This window comes from Bos javanicus, chromosome 29, assembly GCF_032452875.1.
Source record: "Bos javanicus breed banteng chromosome 29, ARS-OSU_banteng_1.0, whole genome shotgun sequence".
Lineage (NCBI taxonomy): Eukaryota > Metazoa > Chordata > Mammalia > Artiodactyla > Bovidae > Bos > Bos javanicus.
Window position 1 is genome coordinate 24314340 of NC_083896.1, and position 23585 is coordinate 24337924.

At 38.9% G+C, this 23585-nt stretch overlaps 1 protein-coding gene across 2 annotated transcripts in view; it reads right to left on the reverse strand.

The window, feature by feature from the left end:
* The window catches only part of NELL1 (neural EGFL like 1), a 1051740-nt gene that overhangs the window by 827394 nt on the left and 200761 nt on the right, over positions 1–23585 (reverse strand). For both annotated transcript variants that reach the window (XM_061406202.1, XM_061406204.1), the window contains exon 5: positions 14293–14389. In XM_061406202.1, the coding sequence (XP_061262186.1) occupies positions 14293–14389 (97 nt within the window). The remainder of the gene's footprint in view (positions 1–14292; positions 14390–23585) is intronic.

Below are 23585 nucleotides of genomic sequence, written 5' to 3' on the forward strand. Positions count from 1 at the left end.
AGATCTTCTCTGTGTCCTTGGGTGTTCTGCTATTCTGCCAATACATCTAGATTTGGCTTTCTGTCTATCCTCATTTGTGTAACAGATTATGAAAATGATCCAAAATTCTTCCATTCCTTGTATCCATATCCTTGCAATGTTATACTGCAGAATACTTCAAGAGATGAAGTCTATTTACTTACCCCTTGCTACTAGATTTGGTCATATGACTTTCTTTGAGCAATAAATTATTAGCAAACATGATCAAGCAGAGCCTTAAAATGCACTAGAATTCTAAGGCTTCCTCTATTCTTTTTGAAATTTTAAAATTTCCATGTGAATAAGCTGGAGTAGACTCCACCTGGGGGAGAACAGCAGTCAACAGCCAGCCTGCCACCAGAGTTGTGAAGAAGATATCTATTGACCAACCAATTCCTTACAGCCATATCAGAGAGCTCAGTAGATTACCGGCATACCCTGACTAAACCAGAAATGTCATCCCATCAACCCAAAGAATTATGAACTGAATAAAATGACTTGTTTAAGCTTCTAGGTTTTCTGAGTGACTTTTTATAGACAGCAAGAGCTTACTCTTTGATTGTACTGTGTTTTCTATAATCAGAGTTGATGTCTTATCAACTTTGCAATACTCTTAACCATCACACTTCTGTTGAAGTTCAGTTGCTAAGTTCTCTCTGACTCTTGGCGACCCCCATGGACTACAGAACATCAGGCTTCCTTGTCCTTCACCATCTCCTGGAGCTTTCTCAAACTCATGTCCATTGATTCCATGATGCCATCTAACATCTCATCTTCTATAGTCCCTTCTCCTCCTGCCCTCAGTCTTTCCCATCATCAGGGTCTTTTCCAGTGAGTAATATATTCTCAACAGGTGGCCAAAGGATTGGAGCTTCAGCATCAGTTCTTCCAGTGAATATTCAGGGTTGATATCCTTTGGGATTGACTGGCTTGATATACTTTCAGTACAGGGGATTCTCACGAATCTTCTCCAGAACAATTCTTCAGCACTCAACCTTCTTGATGGTCCAACGCTCACATTCATACATGACTACTGGAAAAGCCATAACTTTGACTAAGACAGACCTTCGTTGGCAAAGTAATGTCTCTGCTTTTTAATACGTTGTCTAGATTTGTCATAGCTTTTCGTCCAAAGAGGAAGTGTCTAGTGTGTATATGTGTATATATACTTCCATAAATATTTGAAAACTCCAAAAGATAATGGGAGAAAGGAGTTATGGGCACTATTAGAAGTGTGATGAATCATGCATAGAGAGAGGAGAACAACAGAATGAGAAAGACTAGAGATCTTGTCAAGAAAATTGGAGATACCAAAGGAACATTTCATGCAAAGATGGGCACAATAAAGGACAGAAACTGCCAGGACATAACAGAAGCAGAAGAGACTAAGAAGCAGTGGCAAGAATATACTAAAAAATATACAAAAAAGTTCTTAATCACCTGGATAACCATAATGGTGTGGTCACTCACCTAGAGGCAGAAATCCTGGAATGCAAATTCAAGTGGGTCTAGGAAGCATTGTATGTGCTTGGTTGCTCGGTCAAGTCCAGCTCTTGGTGACCCTTTGGACTGTAGCCTGCCAGGCTCCTATGTCCATGAGATTTTTCAGGCAAGAAATAGTGGACTGGGTTACCATTTCCTTCTCCAGGGGATCTTTCTGATCCAGGGATTGAACCTGTGTCTTCTATGTCTCCTGCACTGCAGGCAGATTCTTTACCCACTGAGCCATCAAGGAACTCATTACTATGAACAAAGCAAGTGGAGGTGATGGAACTCCAGCTGGCCTATTTTAAATCCTAAAGAATGATGCTGTTTTAAAATTCTGTACTCAATATGACAGCAAATTTGAAAAACTCAGCAATGGCCACAGGACTGGAAAAGGTCAGTTTTCATACCAATCTCAAAGAACGGCAATGGCAAAGAATGTTCAAACTACTGTACAATCACACTCATTTCACATGCTATAGCAAGGTAATGCTCAAAATCCTTCAAGCTAGGCTTCAACAGTACATGAACTGAGGACTTCCACATGTACAAACTGGGTTTTAAAAAGGCAGAGGAACCAGAGACCAAATTGCCAACATTTGTTGTATCATAGAAAAAGCAAGACAATTCAAGAAAAATATCTACTTCTGCTTTATTCACGATGCCAAAGCCTTTGACTGTGTGGATCACAACAAACTGTGGACAATTCTTATAGAGATGGGAGTACCAGACCACCTGACCTGTTTCCTGAGAAATCTGTATGCAAATCAAGAAACAACAGTTAGTAGACTACTTCTGCCTATCCTTTCACTGAAGGGGTAGTCTTCAGTATCGTGGCTTTATTTTACAAGTTTCTGTCCTAATTTTTAATCTTGCATGGAATACAAGCCATTCTTCATATCCCACACAGAATGTTGAAATTTAAGACTCTAAATGGAACTCTTAAATATTGCTAATGATAGTTTAAAATAATATAGCCACTTTGAAAAGTAAATTGGCATTTTTTGATGATGTTAAACACACATTTAATATTGTTGTTGCTGTTTAGTACCTAAGTCGTGTCTGATTCTTCTCAGCCCCATGGTCTGTAGCCCACCAGGTTCCTCTGTCCATGGATTTCCCAGGCAAGAATACTGGAGTGGGTTGCCATTTCCTTCTCCAGGGGATCTTCCCAACCCAGGCATCAAACCTACATCTCTTGCATTGGCAGGTGGATTCTTTACCACTGAGCCACAAAGGAAGTCCCACACTTAAGATACAGGCCAGCAATCCCACTCCAACATATTTACCCAAATGAAAATGAAAACTTCTTTTTTTCATAAATAGCCTGTATGCAAACATTTTAGTAGCTTTATTCATAAATACTCAAAACAACCTAAATTCTCATGAACGGACAAATTATAGTATATGCATACAATAGAACTGGAATGCAACTCAGCAATAAAGAATGAATCTTGATATACACAATAGCATGGGTGAATCTCAACATATATACATACACATATAAATGATTCCATTTATAACACATTCTGGGAAAGGCAAAATTCTAGGAGAAGACAACAAATCATTGATTCCTAGAGATTTAGGATAAGGAGAAGACTTGAACAAAGTGCAGTACAATAGAATTTCTGGAGGTTATCAACAATCCTTTATCTTGATTATGATGGTATACATGACTGTATAAAATTCCTAAAACTCAGAGAACCATAAATTTAAAGGGAAATTTATTTTATATGAATTATACCATAATTTTCAAAAAAGGAAAAAAAGCCCAAGATCAAATGGTTTCACTGGTCTACCAAACATTTAAAGAGTTAATGCCAGTCCTTCTCAAATTTTCAAGAAAAGTTAGAGGCAGAGACATGCTTAAACTTATTTTTCAAGGTTAGTATTACCCTGATACCAAAGCCAGAAAATAAACTACAGAAAAAGAAATCTATATACCAATATCCTTGATAAACATAGATGCTAGGGGGGCAGTCCTAAGATGGCACAGGAATAGGACAGGGAGACCACTTTCTCCCCAATGAAATCATCAAAAGATCAGTTGAATGTTGAGCAACTTCCAAAAAACAACTTCTGAATGGTAGCAGAAGACACCAGGCACCCAGAAAGGCAGCCCATTCTCTTGGATAGGAGGTAGGACAAAATATAAAAGACAAAAAGAAAGACAAAAGCGTTAGGACAGAGACCCATCCTGGGGAGGGAGTTGTGAAGGAGAGGAAGTTTCCAAACACCAGGAAACCCTCTCACCAATGGGTCTGTGGGGAGTTTTGGAATCTCAGAGGGCAACATAACCAGGAGGGAAAAAAACAAAAAACAAAACCCACAGAATACATGCCTTAACCAAAACTCCCAGCAGAGAAATACTCAAGACGCTCGCATCTGCCACCAGCGAGCAGGGGAGGTGCAGGTTGCATGCTTAGGGTAAGGACCAGGCCTGAATGCCCTGAAGGAGCTAAGGTGAGATAGCAACCCAAACTGTGGGATGGCCTGAGAGAGGAAAAAAAGAAAACAGAGAGAGAGAGAACTTCCCCACGAAAAGTTCTAACCCAAGACAGAGCCTGGCCAGCTCATGGAACAAAGGATTGAACGAATACCAAAGGAGAGCTAGCTGGCTATGGACTGGCCCATTCCCCTGTGGGCAACATCCAAAGCCGGAAGGCGAGAGGCAATCTCAGCCCCAGAGATGGCATCCTCCACCAAACTGTGAGCAGGCTCCCAGTTGCTAACCACGTCTTCTGGGATCCTGGACGGTTGACATCTGCCAGGAGGGTCGCAGCCTGAGATCAGCCCCCCAGAAGCGACACGTGGCACACCTGAAATGGTGCTCTTGCTGTGCATCCAGGAAACCAAGCAGCTGGGAACAGGGTGGTGATAAGATGCACCATACACCTGCGACAGTGTGCTCGCCAAGCACCTGGTCGCCCGAGCTCCTGGACCTGGGAAGGCCACAAAACGCAGGCCCAACCGAGTCTGTGCCTTTGTGGAATACCTAAAAACCTGAACCTGAGCAGCTTAGGCTTGGGAAGTGCATGCGACCCAGGGCTGCTTTGGACAGTTCCCCTTCAGAGCAACCTGGAGCCTGAGCAGTGTAGACCAGGAAAGCACACGCGCTGTGAGCTGGGGCAAACTCAGTGTGGTCCATACACTGTGAGCACTCCCCACACACGCCAGTGATATTTGTTTGCAGTGTTCCTCCCTCCCCACAGCACAATTGAACAAATGAGCCTAAATAAGTGACCCCCCTTGTGTCAGGGTGGAAATTAGACACTGAAGAGACTTGCAGAGGAAGCCAAAATAAACAATGAAGAGGGAGCCACTCTGGAAGTGACAGGGGCAACAGATTAGTTAACATTGACTAAGCATTGGAGGGGGCCTATAGACCTTGAGAAGAAGTATAAGCTGGAACAAGGAACTATCTGAAACTGAACTGACCCCACACTGCCCTGAACAGCTCCAGAGAAATTCCTAGATATATTTTTACTATTATCATTTTTATTATTTTATTTTAAGCTCTTTATTACTCCTTTAATTTTCATTTTTATAACCTACTATTATCTTGCAAAAAAAGACCCTATTTTTAAAGCAAATTTCACATATATATTTTTTATAATTTTTGTGATTGATTTTGTTTTGTATTTTTAATATTGTATCTTTGAGAATCTAACCTCTACTCTAGGTTTTTAATCTTTGCTTTTTGATATTTGTTATCAATTTTGTACCTTTAAGACTCTAATCTTCAGTACCCATTTTTACTTACAGGTGTGATTACTAGCTTGATTGCTCTCTCCCCTTTTCACTCTCCCTTTTCTTCCCCAAGTTACCTCTATCTCCTCCCTCCCCCTTCTCTTCTCTACCTAACTCTGTGAATCTCTCTGGGTGTTCCAGGCTGTGGAAAACACTTAGGGAACTGCTTACTGGTTAGATTGGTCTCTCCCCTTTTGACTTCCCTTCTTCCCCTCCTAGTCACCTCTATCTCCCTTCTCCCTCTTCTCTTCTCTATGTAATTCTGTGAACCTCTCTGGGTGTTCCAGACTGTGGAGAGCACATAGGGAATTGATTACTGGCTAGATTGCTCTCTCTCCTTCTGATTTCGCCTCTTCTTCTCCTGGTCAGCTCTATCTCCCACCTCCCTCTTCTCTTCTCCATGTAACTCTGTGAACCTCTCTGGGTGTCCCTCAGTATGGAGAATCTTTTCACCATTAACCTAGATGATTTATCATCAGTGCTCCATGAATGAAGTCTTGAGGCTACTTACTAAGAGTAAGACTGAAAGCCAGAGGTAGGAGGCTTAAATCCAAACTTGAAAACACCAGGGAACTGCTCACTCCAGGGAACATTAACTGACAAGAGTTCATCCAAAAGCCTCCATGCCTACATTGAAACCAAGCTCCACCCAAAAGCCAATGAGTTCCAGAGCAAGACATACCATGCTAATTCTCCAGCAACACAGGAACATAGCCCTAAGCATTAAAATACAGGTTGCCCAAAGTCACACCAAAGCCACAGATACCTCAAAACTCACTACTGGACACTTCACTGCGCTCCAGAGAGAAGAGATCTGGTTCCATCCACCAGAACACCAATGCAAGCTTCCCCAACAAAGGAAATCTTGACAAGCCACTAGTCCAACCCCATCCACAGGGAGAAACCTCCACAATAAAGAGAAACCACAAACTTCCTGCAGACATAAAGGCCACCCCAAACACAGCAATCTAAACAAAATGAAAAGGCAGAGAAATATTCAGTAGGTAAATGAACATGATAAATGCCCACCAAATCAAACAAAAAAAGAGATAGGGCATCTACCTGAAAAAGAATTCAGAATAATGATAGTAAAGATGATCCAAAATCTTGAAAACAAAATGGAGTTACAGATAAATAGATCATAGACAAGGATTGAGAAGAAGCAAGAAATGGTTAACAAGGACCTAGAAGAATTAAAAGAGTCAGTCAATAATGAATAATGCAATAACTGAGATCAAAATCACTCTGGAGGGAACCAATAGTAGAATAACTGAGGCAGAAGAGAGGATAAGGGAGGTGGAAAATAGAATGGTGGAAATAAATGAAGCAGAGTGGAAAAAAGAAAAAAAGAACTAAAGAAATGAGGACAACCTCAGAGACCACTGGGACAATGTTAAATGCCCCAACATTCGAATCATAGGAGTCCCAGAAGAAGAAGACAAAAAGAAAGACCATGAGAAAATACTTGAGGAGATAATAGTTGAAAACTTCCCTAAAATGGGGAAGGAAATAGCCACCCAAGTCCAAGAAACCCCGAGAGTCTCAAACAGGATAAACCCAAGGCAAAACACCCCAAGACACATATTAATCAAATTAATGAAGATCAAACACAAAGAACCAATATTAAAAGCAGCAAGAGAAAAACAACAAATAACACACAAGGGGATTACCATAAGGATAACAGCTGATCTTTCAATAAAAATTCTTCAGGCCAGGAGGGAATGGCAGAACATACTTAAAGTGATGAAAGAGAAAAATCTACAACCCAGATTTCTATACCCAGCAAGGATCTCATTCAAATATGAAGGGGATCACAAGCATTATAGACAAGCAAAAGATGAGAGAATTCAGCACCACCAAACCAGCTTTTCAACAAATGCTAAAGGATCTTTTCTAGACAGGAAACACAGAAAAGGTTTATAAACTCAAACTCAAAACAAAAAGTAAATGGCAATGGGATCATTTATCAATAATTACCCTAAATGTAAATGGATTGAATGCCCCAACCAAAAGACAAAGACTAGCTGAATGGATACAAAAACAAGACCCCTATATATATTGTCTATAAGAGATCCACCTCAAAATAAGGGACACATACAGACTGAAAGTGAAGGGCTGGAAAAAGATATTTCACAAATAGAGACCAAAAGAAAGCAGGAGTAGCAACACTCATATCAAATAAAATAGACATTGAAATAAAGGCCATGAAAAGAGACAAAGAAGGACACTACATAATGATCAAAGGATCAATCCAAGAAGAAGATATAACAATTATAAGTATATATGCACCCAACACAGGACCACCACAATATGTAAGGCAAATGCTAACAAGTATGAAAGGGGAAATAAACAGTAACACAATAATAGTGGGAGACTTTAATACCCCACTCACACCTATGGATAGATCAACTAAACAGAAAATTAGCAAGGAAATACAAACTTTATATGATACAATGGACCAGTTAGACCTAAGTGATATCTATAGGACATTTCACCCCCAAAAAATGAATTTCACCTTTTTCTCAAGTGCACACAGAACATTCTCCAGGATAGATCACATCCTGGGTCATAAATCTAGCCTTTGTAAATTCAAAAAAAGTTGAAATCATTTCCAGCCTCTTTTCTGACCACAATGCAGTAAGATTAGATGTTACCTACAGGGAAAAAATTATTAAAAATACAAACATATGGAAGCTAAACCACATACTTCTGAATAACCAGCAAATCACAGAAGAAATTTAAAAAGAAATCAAAATATGCATAGAAACAAATGAAAATGAAAACACGCCAACCCAAAATCTATGGAATTCAGTAAAAGCAGTGCTGAGGGGAAGGTTCATAGCAATACAAGCTTACCTCAAGAAACAAGAGAAAAATCAAATAAATAACCTAACTTTACACCTAAAGAAACTAGAAAAAGAAGAAATGAAGAACCCCAGGGTTAGCAGAAAGAAAGAAATTATAAAAATTAGGGCAGAAATAAATGAAAAAGAAACAAAAGAGACCAGAGCCAAAATCAACAAAGCTAAAAGCTGGTTCTTTGAGAAGATAAAATAAAATAGACAAACCATTAGCCAGACTCATCAAGAAAAAAAGGGAAAAGAATCAAATCAATAAAATTAGAAATGAAAATGGAGAAATCACAATAGACAACACAGAAATACAAAGGATCATACGAGACTACGATCAGCAACTATATGCCAATAAAATGGACAACTTGGAAGAAATGGATGAATTCTTGGAAAAGTATAACCTTCCAAAACTGAAACAGGAAGAAATAGAAAAATTGTAACAGACCCATCACAAGCACAGAAATTGAAACCGTAATCAGAAATCTTCCAACAAACAAAAGCCAAGGACAGATGGCTTCACAGGTGAATTCTACCAAAAACTTAGAGAAGAGCTAACAACTATTCTACTCAAATTCTTCCAGAAAATTGCAGAGGAAGGTAAACTGCCAAACTCATTCTTTGAGGCCATCATCACCCTAATACCAAAACCAGACAAAGATGCCACAAAAAAAGAAAACTACAGGCCAATAGCACTGATGAACATCCTTAAAAAAAATCCTTAACAAAATTCTAGCAAACAGAATCCAACAACATGTTAAAAAGATCATACATCATGACCAAGTGGGTTTTATCCCAGGGATGCAAGGGTTCTTCTACATTTGCAAATCAATGTGATACACCACATTAACAAATTGAAAGATAAAAACCATATGATTATCTCAATAGATGCAGAGAAAGCCTTTGACATTCAACATCAAATTTCAACATCAATTTATGATAAAAACCCTCCAGAAAGTAGGCATAGAAGGAACATACCTCAACATAATAAAAGCTATATATGATAAACCCACAGCAAACATTATCCTCAATGGTGAAAAATTGAAATCATTTCCCCTAAAGTGAGGAATGAGACAAGGGTGCCCACTCTCACCACTACTTTTCAACATAGGTTTGGAAGTTTTAGACACAGCAATCAGAAAAGAAAAAGAAATAAAATAAATCCAGATTAGAAAAGAAGTAAAATTCTCACTGTTTGCAGATGACATGATCCTCTGTATAGAAAACCCTAAAGATACCACCAGAAAATCACTAGTGCTAATCAATGAATATAGTAAAGTTGCAGGATATAAAATTAACATGTAGAAATCCCTTGCATTCGTATACACTAACAATGAGAAAACAGAAAGATAAATCAAGGAAACAATTCCATTCACCATTGTGACAAAAAGAATAAAATACTTAGGAATAAATCGACCTAAAGAAACAAAAGACCTATATATATAAAATTATAAAACACTGGTGAAAGAAATCAAAGATGACACAGATGGAGAAATATACCATGTTCATGTATCAGAAGAATCAATATAGTGAAAATTAGTATACTACCCAAAGCAATCTACAGATTCAATGCAATCCCTATCAAGCTACCAACGATATTTTTCACAAAACTAGAACAAATAATTTCACTATTTGTATGGAAATACAAAAAACCTCAAATAGCCAAAGCAATCTTGAGAAAGAAGAATGGAACTGGAGGAATCAACCTGCCTGACTTATGGACACCTTATCTTTGACAAAGGAGGCAAGAATATACAAATGGAGAAAAGACAATCTCTTTAACAAGTTGTGCTGGGAAAACTAGTCAACCACTTGTAAAAGAATGAAACTGGAACACTTTCTAACACCATACACAAAATGAACTCAAAATGGATTAATCATCTAAATGTAAGACCAGAAACTATAAAACTCCTAAAAGGAAAACATAGGCAAAACACTCTCTGACACAAATCACAGCAGGATCCTCTATGACCCACCTCCCAGAGTAATAGAAATAAAAGCAAAACTAAACAAATAGGACATAATTAAACTTAAAAGCTTCTGCACAACGAAGGAAACTATCAGCAAGGTGAAAAGACAGCCTTCAGAATGGGAGAAAACAATAGCAAATGAAGCAACTCACAAAGAATTAATCTCAAAAATATACAAGCAGCTCATGCAGCTCAATTCCAGAAAAATAAAAGACTCAATCAAAAAATGGGCCAAAGAACTAAACAGACATTTCTCCAAAGAAAACATACAGATGGCTAACAGACACATGAAAAGATCCTCAACATCACTCATTGTCAGAGAAATGCAAATCAAAACCACAATGAGGTACCATCTCACGCCATTCAGAATGCTGCTGCTGCTAAGTTGCTTCAGTCATGTCTGACTCTGTGCGACCCCATAGACAGAAGCCCACCAGGCTTCCCCATCCCTGGGATTCTCTAGGCAAGAACACTGGAGTGGGTTGCCATTTCCTCCTCCAATGCATGAAGTGAAAAGAGAAAGTGAAGTCACTCAGTCATGTCTGACTCTTAGCAACCCCAAGGACTGCAGCCTACCAGGCTCCGCCATCCATGGGATTTTTCCAGGCAAGAGTACTGGAGTGGGGTGCCATTGCCTTCTCCAGCCATTCAGAATGGCTGCTATCAAAAAAGTCTACAAACAATAAATGCTGGAGAGGGTGTGGAGAAAAGGGAACCCTCTTACACTGTTGGTGGGAATGCAAACTAGTCCAGCCACTATGGAGAACAGTGTGGAGATTCCTTTAAAAATTGGAAGTAGAATTCCCATATGACCCAGCAATCCTACTGCTGGGCATACACACTGAGGAAACCAGAATTGAAAGAGACACTTGTACCCCAATGTTCATTGCAGCACTGTTTACAATAGCTAGAACATGGAAACAACCTAGATGCCCATCAGCAGGTGAATGGATAAGAAAGCTGTGGTACATATACACAATGGAATATTACTCAGATATTAAAAAGAATGCATTTGAATAAGTTCTAATGAGGTGGATGAAACTGGAGCCTATTATACAGAGTAAACTAAGTCAGAAAAAGAAACAGCAATACAGTATATTAACATATATATATGGAATTTAGAAAGATGGTAACAATGACCATATAGGTGAGACAGCAAAAGAGACACAGATGTAAAGAACAGATTTTGGACTCTGTGGAAGAAGGCAAGGGTGGGATGATTTGAGAGAATAGCATTGAAACATGTATATTACCATATATTGAAATAGATCGCCAGTCCAGGTTCAATGTATGAGACAGGGCGCTCAGGGCCAGTGCACTGAGATGCCCCTGAGGGATGTGATGCGGAGGGAGGTGGGAGGGGGGTTCAGGATGGGGGACACATGTACACCCATGGCTGTTTCACGTCAATGTATGGCAAAAACTACTACTATATTAGGACTTCCCTGGTGGCTCAGATGGTAAAGCATCTGTCTACAATGCAGGAGACGTGGGTTCAATCCCTGGGTTGGGAAGATCCCCTGGAGAAGGAAATGGCAATCCACTCCAGTACTATTGCCTGGAAAATCCCATGGACAGAGGAGCCTGGTAGGCTATAGTCCATGGGGTCGCAAAGAGTCGGACACGACTGAGAGACTTCACTTTCACTTTCTTTTCATTGTAAATTAATTAGCCTCCAGTTAAATAAATAAATTAATTTTTTTAATACTAGATTGAAAACAAAATCATAGATGCCAAAATTCTTAAAATATTAGCAAATCAAATTAAGAGTACATTAAAAGAACATGCACCAAGGTCAAGTGAGATTGATCCCTGGGATGCAAGGATGATTCAAGTCATGCAAATCAATAATTGTGATATACCACATTAACAGAATGAAAGCTAAAAATCATATGATCCTATCAATAGATGTAGAAAAAGCATCTGACAAATGCAGTATCCTTTCATGATAGAAACACCCAAATTGGGCATAGAAAGAACATAATCCAATGTAATAAAGGTCATAGTCAACATCATACTCAACAGTCAATGATTGAACACTCATTCAAAAATCAGGAATAAATACTTGGTGCCCATTCTCACCATTGATATTCAACATAATACTTGAAGCCCTATATAGAGCAATCAGGCAAAAAAAAAAAAAAAAGGAACAAAAGGTTTCCAAATTGGAAATGAAGAAGTAAAAGGTAACTGCTTGTAGATATAATCTTATACACAGAAAACTCCAAAACTCCACCAAAAAACTTTTAGAACAAATCAATGAAAGTCTGTAAAATTGTAGGGTACATGACCAAAATATAAAAATCAGCTGCATTTCTAAACACTGACAACAAAATACCCAAAAAAGAAATAAAACAACCTCATTAACAATAGCATCAAAACTAATAAAATACTTAGGAATAAATTTAAGGATACGAAAGATCTGTACACTGAAAACTACATGACTGATTAAAAACCTGAAAAAGACACACATGAATGGAAACATATCCCATATTCATGGATCAGAATAATTACTACTGTTAAAATCCCTCACTACCCAAAGTCATCTGTAGATTCAATGCAATCCCTATGTAAATCCAAAAGGCATTTTTCACAGATACTGAAAAAAAATCCCCAAATTTGTCAAAGCCAAATAGGCATTGTAAGACCCCCAAATAGCCAAGGTAATCCTGAGAAAGAAGAACAAAGTTAGAGGCACCATACTTTCTGATTTCAACTTGTACTACAAAGCTATAGTAATCAAAACGGTATGATTTAGCAAAATAGACACATAATCCAATGAAACAGAATTGGGAACCCAAAAGTCAATCCTTGCATATATGGACAACTAATATTTGCAAATCACAAAGCTGATAAGTGGTTAATATCTGAAATATACAAAGAACTCATACAACACAATAGCAAGAGAAAGTCTGACTTTAAAATGGGCAGAGAAACTGAATAGACATCTCTCCAAGGAAAACATACATGTATACCTCCAACAAAAAAATTTTAAGATTATATGGTGTGTATGTGTACACATACAGAGTAGAATATTATTCAATCATGAGAAAAAATATCCTGCCATTTGCAACAACATGGATGGATCTTAAGGGCATTATGCAAAGTGAAACAGGTCAGATAGAGAAATACAAATAATGCATGATATCACTTATGTGTGGACTCTAAAAACCTGATTCATAGACACAGAGTAGTTGCCAGGGTTTAGGGAAAGTGGGGGGAATGGGCAGATGTTGGTCAAAGGATATCTTCCACTTTTAATAGTTCTGGGGACCTAATTACAGCATAGTGATCACAGCAAATAATACTGTACTATAAACTTGAAAGCTGCTGAAAGTAATCTTAAATGTTCTCACCATGAAAAAAGAAATGGTAATTATGTAATGTGATGGAAGTGTTAGACAACATTATGGTGGAAATCATTTTGCAATATATTACATGTGTCAAACTGATGTACACCTTATACATAATGTTGTATGTCACTGACATCTCAATGAAGTTGGAATAGATAAGTAGATTAAAAGAAAAAGGTAATAAACTTAAATATCTAACTCTTTGGTATTGGCAGACATCCCTTTGGTTTTCACTTCCCTTCATATATTTAGCCTCTAAGGATCTCCCTTCTTGTAAGTGCAATGACAAATCTTAAAAGACTTTTGTTCTATTTTATCCAACATTTATAGGCATTCTGAAGCAAAAGGATTTCACAAATATCTAGTCTACCATATGGCCAGAAGCAAAATTCTGCCATTCTATTGAAGTACACGACTATCTTAAAATTTCATGATGTTTTTTAACTTTTTCAATTCACTTTATCACTGAGTCCTGATGCTTCTATAAAGCACAATAATGCAGTTATTGTATTACACTCTTTATAGACAGGAAAACCAAAACTGATGGAAGTTGATTCATTTCTTATTGTTTATCTAAACTAGACATCTACCCAAAAACTGAATTAATAAAGATTCTGAGAATGAAAAGGAACTTGAAGATTACCTTAAATCTCCCAGAAGTAGAGCAATAAGAAATAGTGTGAGGATTATTTACATTCTGGATCATCCATAGCTGACAGAGTGAAGTGTGTGACCTTGGGCAAGTCACTGAAGTCTCTGTCTAATCTCAAAACACCCACATCATAGAATCGCTGTGACAGTTAAGTGAGTGCATTCACATCAAGCACATAGAATAGCATGTTGCAAAAAGTAGAAGGTAGTGCTTACTTTGAATAAACCATGCTTTTGGTTGCGCTGACCAAGCCATAAGTTGCTTCCAGGGGGAAGGTTGGTCTCAGGAGGGTCTATCACACGCTCATAAATCCTGTAGGAGCAAAGAACACAGTTACTAATAAAGAGGTTCAAAGTGGAACCCAAAGGTACATACATATCATTGGAAGTACTCATGGCATTTGCTGCTGGTATAGAGATGGAGGCAATATGGGGTACAGTTTTGATGACAGGAACAGAATCAGAGATTTGTTCCTGACAACACTTGGAAACATTATCTGGGCCTCTCCCAGCTTTCTATCTTTGCTCTTTTTGCAGAGGAAGAAGAAAGAGGGTAACATTTTAGCTTATCTACTCTGAGTAATGAATTTTATATAACCTCTGAGTAAAGTAGTTTTACCCATTTTTCAGGCGAGAATGTTGAGGTTCAGAGACCATAAAGAAGCCAACCAAGACAGCGAGAGAAAAGTTGGGATGAGAATCTATCTGGCCTGGCTGTGAAGACCATGCACCCTCCTCTGTGCTCTACAACTCTCTGACAGCTTTATCCAGCTTCTACTTATTTCTACAGTAATTTCCCAGACCCCATCTAAACAACTGAGGAGCAGCTGCCCACATGATAATGAGCTTCCTGTACAAAATCAAGTAAATAAAATCATCATCCAATGAATATTTATTGAGCATTTCTTTATGCTTCAACCTCCTTATAAGGCAACAGAAGATAGAGCAATAAACCAGATATACAAAGTCCTGTCCTCATAGAGTAAAAGAAAGAAAGAATTCTGCACAAGAAGAAAAATCTTCATGTGATACATGAAGACACAGAACTAATACAGAGAAAACAACCATCCCGGGGTCTTTGCAGGCACTGACAAGACCTACTGAACAAGCAACCTGTCTCAGTTACCCTGCCCTCCCAGGCTCCATGTTAGTCAATAACAAATTCTGAAATTTGTGCTTTCTTTTTTTTTTTTAATTTAATTTTATTTTTAAACTTTACATAATTGTATTAGTTTTGCCAAATATCGAAATGAATCCGCCACAGGTATACATGTGTTCCCCATCCTGAACCCTCCTCCCTCCCCATACCATCCCTCTGGGTCGTCCCAGTGCACTAGCCCCAAGCATCCAGTATCGTGCATCGAACCTGGACTGGCAACTCGTTTCTTACATGATATTTTACATGTTTCAATGTCATTCTCCCAAATCTTCCCACCCTCTCCCTCTCCCACAGAGTCCATAAGACTGTTCTATACATCAGTGTCTCTTTTGCTGTCTCGTACACCGGGTTATTGTTACCATCTTTCCAAATTCCATATATATGCGTTAGTATACTGTATTTATGTTTTTGTGCTTTCTTTAGAAACAGTCCCTGCAAACACCAGCTGATCAAAGGCCTCCACCTCACCTCTGGCAAGTACCTTCCAGCACCTGAGTATTGAGAAGGGAAAGGAAGAACTCAACTAAGACTTGAACCTGTCTCCATAGATGCTCAGAAGAGGCTGAGTGTGGTGAGATACAGGGACTGCCTCTTGCCAGAGGGTTCTGAATTTCTCCAGCAGCTTTCAATAGTAAAGTGCAGAAGAACTGGAGGACTGTCCAGTTACATCAAGGCCAGTGAATTATTGCAAGGCTGATGCAGCTGGGATCTATCACACTGCAGCCTTATGCTTATGTCTTAGCCACATCATCCATTACTCTCCTGTTTCCCAACAATATATACAAGGTATTCAATTGACAAAGCTCTAAATACATCAGGTCCTTCTCTACTAATTATCTTTCTGTTATAAATGGAGGCTCAAAACATAAGCAAGATAAATAAGCTTCCCTAAAAAAAGGTAGTCAGTGTTTTCTCCACAACAATGCATCCTTTCTTTTTCTGTTAGAAGGAACCATTTGAGATGAAGCAATGTGTCAAAACTGCCTTAATACAAGATGCTATATACTTCCTTTAAAAAGTTTTCTTTCCTAATATTAGTGAAAAACTAGAAAAAAAAGCCAAATTTACAACAACAGAGAAACTCATACATTATCAAGTAGATCAGCTTGATAGAATTTACTACAGTCATTAACAGTGATAAATATGCAGGTTATGAAATATGGGGAAGTATACACGAAATAATTTTCATCAGAGGAAAGGGGAATGCAAGATTATTTATGCACTATGGAGATAATGATGCAAAAATTATATTCAATGTTGGTGAGTTTCAGAGGAGGCCAGAGAGAAATGAAAATCGCTATATTTAGGTGAAGAGGCAGAACATAATTTTCCATGAGGTGGTTTCACTAAACAGTTGAAAGTGTTGTCAACCTATTTATCTTAACCTTCTTTTGAAACATCTGCATCTGTCATAGTGAGAATAGTTTTCCATCCAAATGCCTTCTTTTTGGTTTTCAAAATGCTAGAAGGTAAGCTCAAAGGAGTAAAGGACGGGGCTTTATCTAATGTTTACTAAGTGCATTAAAGAAGGAAAAACCAGAAAGATCAACTCCCTCTCCTGCTGTCTCTTCCACAAACATAGTAGTTCCCTGGAAGAAACCCTTGAAGAAGCAAACTTTTGAGGTCACTATCATAAACAGGTGGCAACCCAAGGTGCATGAGCCAAAGGGGAAAGCTGACTTCCATATCCTACAGTCCTGTCAGGATCTGCTATTCATGCCAAGGGAAGTCTGCACTGCTGCCTTCCTGGAAGCCCCTCCTATTCATTTGGATCAAAGAGCTCCAAGCAGCGGGCACAGTCCACAGATTGCATACAGGCCTAACAAATGGAGAAAACTTAAGAACTATATTAAACTGACATTAAAAACCCACACAAAGGGTATCTTCAGTTCAATTGAGTCTCTCAGTTGTGTCCGACTCTTTGCAGCTGCATGGACTGCAGCACACCATGCCTCCCTGTCCATCACCAACCCCTGGAGCTTGCTCAAACTCATGTCCATTGAGTTGGTGATGCCATAACCATCTCATCCTCTGTCATCCCCTTCTCCTCCTGCCTACAATCTTTCCCAGAATCAGGATCTTTTCCAATGAGTCAGTTCTGTGCATCAGGTTGCCAAAGTATTGGAGCTTCAGCATCAGTCCTTCCAACGAATGTTCAGGACTGATATCCTTTAGGATGGACTTATTGGATCTCCTTGCAGTCCAAGGGACTCGCAAGAGTCTTCTCCAACACCAGTTCAAAAGCATCAATTCTTCCGTGCTCAGCTTTCTTTATAGTCCAACTCTTACATCCATACATGACTACTGGAAAAGCCATAGCATTGACTAGATGGATCTTTGTCAGCAAAGCAACGTCTCTGACTTTTAATATGCTGTCTAGGTTGGTTCTAATTCTTCTTCCAAGGAGCAAGTGTCTTTTAATTTCATGACTGCAGTCATCATTTGTAGTGATTTTGGAGTCCAAGAAAATAAAATCTGCTACTTTTTCCATTGTTTCCCTATTTGCCATGAAGTGATGGGACTGGATGCCATGATCTTAGTTTTTTGAATGCTGAGTTTTAAGCCAACTTTTTCACTCTCCTCTTTTACTTTCATCAAGAGGCTCTTCAGTTCCTCTTCACTTTCTGCCATAAGGGTGGTGTCATCTACATATCTGAGGTTATTGATATTTCTCCCAGCAATCTTCATTCCAGCTTGTGTTCATCCAGCCCGGCATTTTGCATGATGTACTCTGCATAGAACTTAAATAAGCAGGGTGACAATATACAGCCTTGAAGGACTTTTTTCCCAGTTTGGAACCCGTCTGTTGTCCCATGTTCAGTTCTAACTGTTGCTTCTTGACCTATCTAACCATGTGGAAATATCAGAAAAACCCAATTTGAGGGATAGTCCACAAAATAACTGCCTATGCTCTTTCAAATATCAGTATCATGAAAAGTAAAGAAAGGCTGAGGAGCAATGGCCAATTACAAGCAACCGAAGGGACATAAAAACTAAACATGAGATGGAATCCTGGACTGCATCTTAGAGCAGGAAAACAAAAATCCATAAAGAGGTCAGTAAAAAAATCAGTGAAATTTGAATCAGAATGGTAGATCACAAAATATTATTGTATTGGTGTTCAATTTCCTGATTTTGAGAATTAGGTGGTATATATTTCTGTGACTTGTTCATAGGAAATACACACTGCAGCATTTAGGGGTAAAACGTCATGATGTGTACAATTTCCTCTCAGAGAGTTCAAATTAACAATGTAAATATACACAATATAAGTACAGACATATGTAGACACATCTTTTTACTTTAAGAGAGAGCAGAATTTGAGCAGAGGTTATGATTGTTTTCTTGTATCATTCTCAAAACTTCTCTGTTGGATTAAATTTATATTAAAGTAAAAAAGTTTTAAAAATAGAGTAAAAAAGCTAAAATGGTCTATAACATATATAAATTAAAAATACAAAGAGTCAAAACTATTTTATCTATCAGCCAAGGATATACACAAACTTTAAGTGTCACGTAAGGTACATGACACTGTTTTCCTAAAGGAATGGTAATAGTTAGAGAGGAGGGAATGAAAGGCAGGGAAGGAGGGATGAAGGAAGGATTAATGTTAAGAATATCTCATAAACGAAGACACAGGATTATCACACTCCTATCCTCACCTTTGTACAGGGGGAATTTTTCAACCAACATACCAAACACAATCAGAATCGTGGCAAAAGGACTGCTGATCCCTGAGGTAGACTGACTCATAGAGACATGCCAGTAGGGAATGACCTGTCACTGAAATCTAGTATTGCCCACATAACTGAAATGAAAAAGCCAAAGCTAATATATGAACTCCTTGGTTTCCAGCATGCTCAGGAAATCAAATTCTATCTTCTGATACTCTAGTATTATGGTTAACGAGGTTTCCTTCTCATCAGCAAATATCTGACTGTCTATAATGTGTGGGCCACTGCTGGCTATGGGGACATCCAGGCAAAGTCCACAGGGCCAAGTTCCTGCCCTCCGGTCAAGTGCTCAAGCCAGACAGACAACACGCCCTCACACACGCTACAATTCAGAGCAACAAGTGCAAGGATTTGTGGGAGCAGAGGAGAAAGAAGACAGAAGACTTACAGCCGAGTCGTGAATGAAGAATAAAGTGGAGCTGACACACAGACATAATAACCAGCACTTGAACAGAGCTGTGTGCACGCCAATCATTTTTACTGAGAATTTTACATATATTAACTTAATCCTCACAATACCACCATCAGACAGATGTTCTTGGCTCACCAAGGTTAACTAATTTGTCCATGGTTAAGCAGCTGGTGAATGGCAGAGCTGGGATTTGAACCCAGACCCCCAAATCTGAACGACTCACTCAAATAAATTAAGATTCCTAACTTGACTAACTCATCAGGAAGGGAAGGCAAAACAAGCTCATGTGCCAAAGCACATGGTCAGGACTGATCAGCTCTCCCAGAACCCTGGTACACTGCTGTGTGGCTACAAGGAGCCCAGCCTCCTACACATCTGGATGCGGCCATGGAATATGAATGGAAGGGATCTGCATCCTCCAAAAAAACCTCCCTCAAGCATCTTCCACTTATTCTCTTTCAGCTGACAAGAGAGGACTCTGGGGCTACGAGGTGGGCAGAGCCACAAGGCAGCAGGGCCTGGATTCTGAAATGATGACGTGGGAGGCAGCCTCCCAGCCAGACACAGCCAACTGAGGTAGAGAGGACTTGCAGTCATTATGACTAGTATTAATTACCCTAGCAAACATACCCTAATGAAAAAGAGAAAAGTGACTCTTACATTTTCATGCCCTCAATGCCAAGAGGTATAAGAGATCCTGTGGTGTAGCAGAGACACATGAATTTGGGACAAAACAGATTTGGGTTCACATTCCAGTTGTACGTTCTGCTAGCTACATGACCTTAAATTATTTAATTTCTTTGTACTTCAGCTTCCTCGTTTAAAAAAATGAGGTTTTACTACTAACTGTATGGGCTGCAGAGAGGCTTAAATGAAATATTTTGAATGCCACTGGCACACAGTAGGTGCTGCCAGTCTATAAAATTCATGGGTATCTAAATGATGCAGAGTACACAGGACACGTGATACATTCTGGCCCACTGGCTACACCTCCCTTCAAATGAATCCACTGAGATGGGATTAGCAGTATCTTAGGTACAAGGCTTGTGCTTTGAGACACAGTATAAGAAAATAACATTACTGTCAAATGGAGGTTATTTAAAGGGTGTACAATTTCAATGTTACAATGTAAGAATTTAGTGTGTATTTTGTCATAAGTTCTTACACTTTGAAATTTTTAAGTCCTAAATTTCTTTTCACCTTTTACAAATTTAAAAGCTAGAACAAGAGAATATTTAACAGGGCAAAAACAAAAGAAATTAACACCGTTAACTTCTGTTGTTTAACCCAATTAGAGTGCACACTGACAACCTACTCAGATACTAAATTTTGGATGAGAAAACAAAATTTTTGGACAAAGTACATTATCTATGACATACCAAAATCCCAAATATTTTTACTATGTTAGTTTTAAAATGCCCTTCATTAGCTTCTTTCAATTCTTTCAAGACAAAAATCAAACTTTTATATGTCAATTAAGCAAACATTTTAATATCTTTTACATCGCTCCAAAATACATAATTCTTTGACATTTACAAAAGTTTGACTTTTACAGCAAGTTCATCATAAACTCACGTGAGACAGGAGAAAGACTCAGGAAAAAGGAATGGGTAGAAGAAATAATCAGTCACCAAACCAAGAACCACACAGCCCATAGCTTTTATATGAGCAAAACATGACAAGACACTGCCCTTAACACTTTGCCTGAGTCAGAACTAGGTACTTTCTTACTCTCCATTTGGAACCTTAACTGAATTTAGCCAAAACATGGGAAAGGTTTCTGGGAAAATAAAAACTGTTGGCTGTAAGCCAAAGCCCTCTAAGTTCTTATTTCAGACTGCCCTTATTTATCTTATATGTATATTACTTTTTATATATTCTAACTGCCCAGTATTTTTGCTCTTCACTGATCTCTGAGACTCTGCCCACTTGGACGACCCATTTGGACATACTCTCTTGCACATCAGCATATGACCCTATGCTGCTGCTGCTAAGTCACTTCAGTTGTGTCCGACTCTGTGCGACCCCATAGACAGCAGCCCACGAGGCTCCCCCATCCCTGGGATTCTCCAGGCAAGAACACTGGAGTGGGTATACCCTCCCACTAACCAATGAGGTCTATACTTCTGGTCCTGACTGAACCTGTTTTCCCAGACCTCTCTGCTAAAGGAGGAGAAATTGGTCTTTCCTGGTAGCCCTGGATCAAGCACGGCCATGATTATCTGCTCAATATGGAGGAAACAAAACCCTCACCACAACACCCCTTCACCCGCTCAGTTGTCTCCTGCACCCAGACCTCCCCTAGCCATGCTACATAAAGTGGTACCTAACCACTCATCGGGCTTCCCTGGTGGCTCAGTGGTAAAGAACCTGCCTGCCAATGCAGGAGACATGGGTTCAATCCCTGTGTGAGGAAGATCCCTTGAAAAGGAAATGGCAACTCACTCCAGTATTCTTGGTTGTAGAGTTCCATGGACAGAGGAGCCTGGCAGGCTGCAGTCCATGGGGTCGCAAAGACTTGGACATGACTTAGCAACTACACAACGACCACTTGTCACTTAGCTTGCTTTACCCTTATCAAAGCACATGACTCTCCATATATTACTGTAAAGTAATTATCCTCTAATTAAAAATAATTTTACTTTTTTTAAAAAGATGAGTTCTAGTTTTTTTTTTTTAAAAGATGAGTATTAGGTATGTAACTTACTATATGATGCCTCTAACACTGCTGTATTATACACAGAGAAGTGGGAGAGAGTAAATCCTAAAAGTTCTCACTATAAGGAGGAAACTGTTTTCCTTTTCTTTCCTATTTTTATTGTATCTATATGAAAAGATGGATGTGTTAACTGAATGTACTGAGGAAATCATTTCACAATTTGTGCAAATCACACCATCATGCTATACACCTTAAACTTATATAGTGATGGATGTCAGTCATTTCTCAAAAAAATTACAAATAAAAAAAGCACGTGACTCTCCACACTAATCTTGGCTCTCTGCTGATTGACTGCCTCCTCCTACCAAGGACCTTGTCTGCCTTTTTCTCGTCAGTATCTTCAGCATCGGAGAGAGTGCCTAATCAAAGTAGGTGCCCACTCCACATATTGAACAAATGAATGAATGAAGGCAGAATCTTCAGAATAAGAGTACCACAGACACTTATACAATGCACTAACCTTTTTCAAGTGTTTTCCTGCATCATCCTCAGCTCGTGTGATTTTCACCAGGACCCCACCCCCACCCAAAAAAAAAGCAAGATGAACCCCTCCCAATGTTTTGCATCCAGAAAGGAGATAAGGACAGCAAGTTTGACTCTGTCAGGCAGACAACTCACTAACAGGAAAGCCAGATAAGTGAATTTCAGGAAGAAATCGTCAAGAGAAATAGTCAACAACTTGAAAATTAATTAAATCAAGCATAGTCTTTTTGATAAGTACACAATTTACTGCTTAAGTGGATTGCATTATAATCAGCCCAAATTTGTCACATTCCCATAGGCTGATACACACGATGCATTTACTCTACCACCATCTAAAATCTACACTTTCTTTCAGCCAAACAAAGCCCAATTTCCACTTAGTCCAGTTTCTTGGCCTTGAACTCAAGGGAGGTGCTCCCTATTAAGATGTATTAGGAGAATTATGGGAATTTTGCATGCCATTAGTATCTTATCGGTATTTCAAAGTGTAAGCAACTCATTTCTAATATAATAGCATGCAAAATCACACATTCAGTCAAACATAAAAACTCCTGGAGAGGAATGAACACCGCAAAGAGTGACTATCATGCTCCTTGTGAAAGTCAGTCACTGAATCAAGGGCTCATATTAGGAATTTTCTTCACAAGGTACAACTTCTCTTTATGCATGACTTTGGTTAAGAATGCCCTCCCTAGCAAGCATCCCATCTCCTTAAAAGACCAATCAATATTCTATGAAGAACTCGATTTTCTGTTAACCAATAAAGCCCTGAGAGCTCAGCACAAAGCAATGCAGTGGTTCAACAACACTACTTATGAAGGAATATTGGATTTTTATTTACCTGGATGAAGGAAGGCCTCTGAAGGGACTCCACGGTACCTTTGCCAATTATACAGAAGAATGAATCTCCGATGTAAACCTTGTGAATCAACATGCATTATGCCACTGTTCAATAAGACAATATGAAGCCCAAATGAGATGCTAAATGGAGAGGTTTATCTG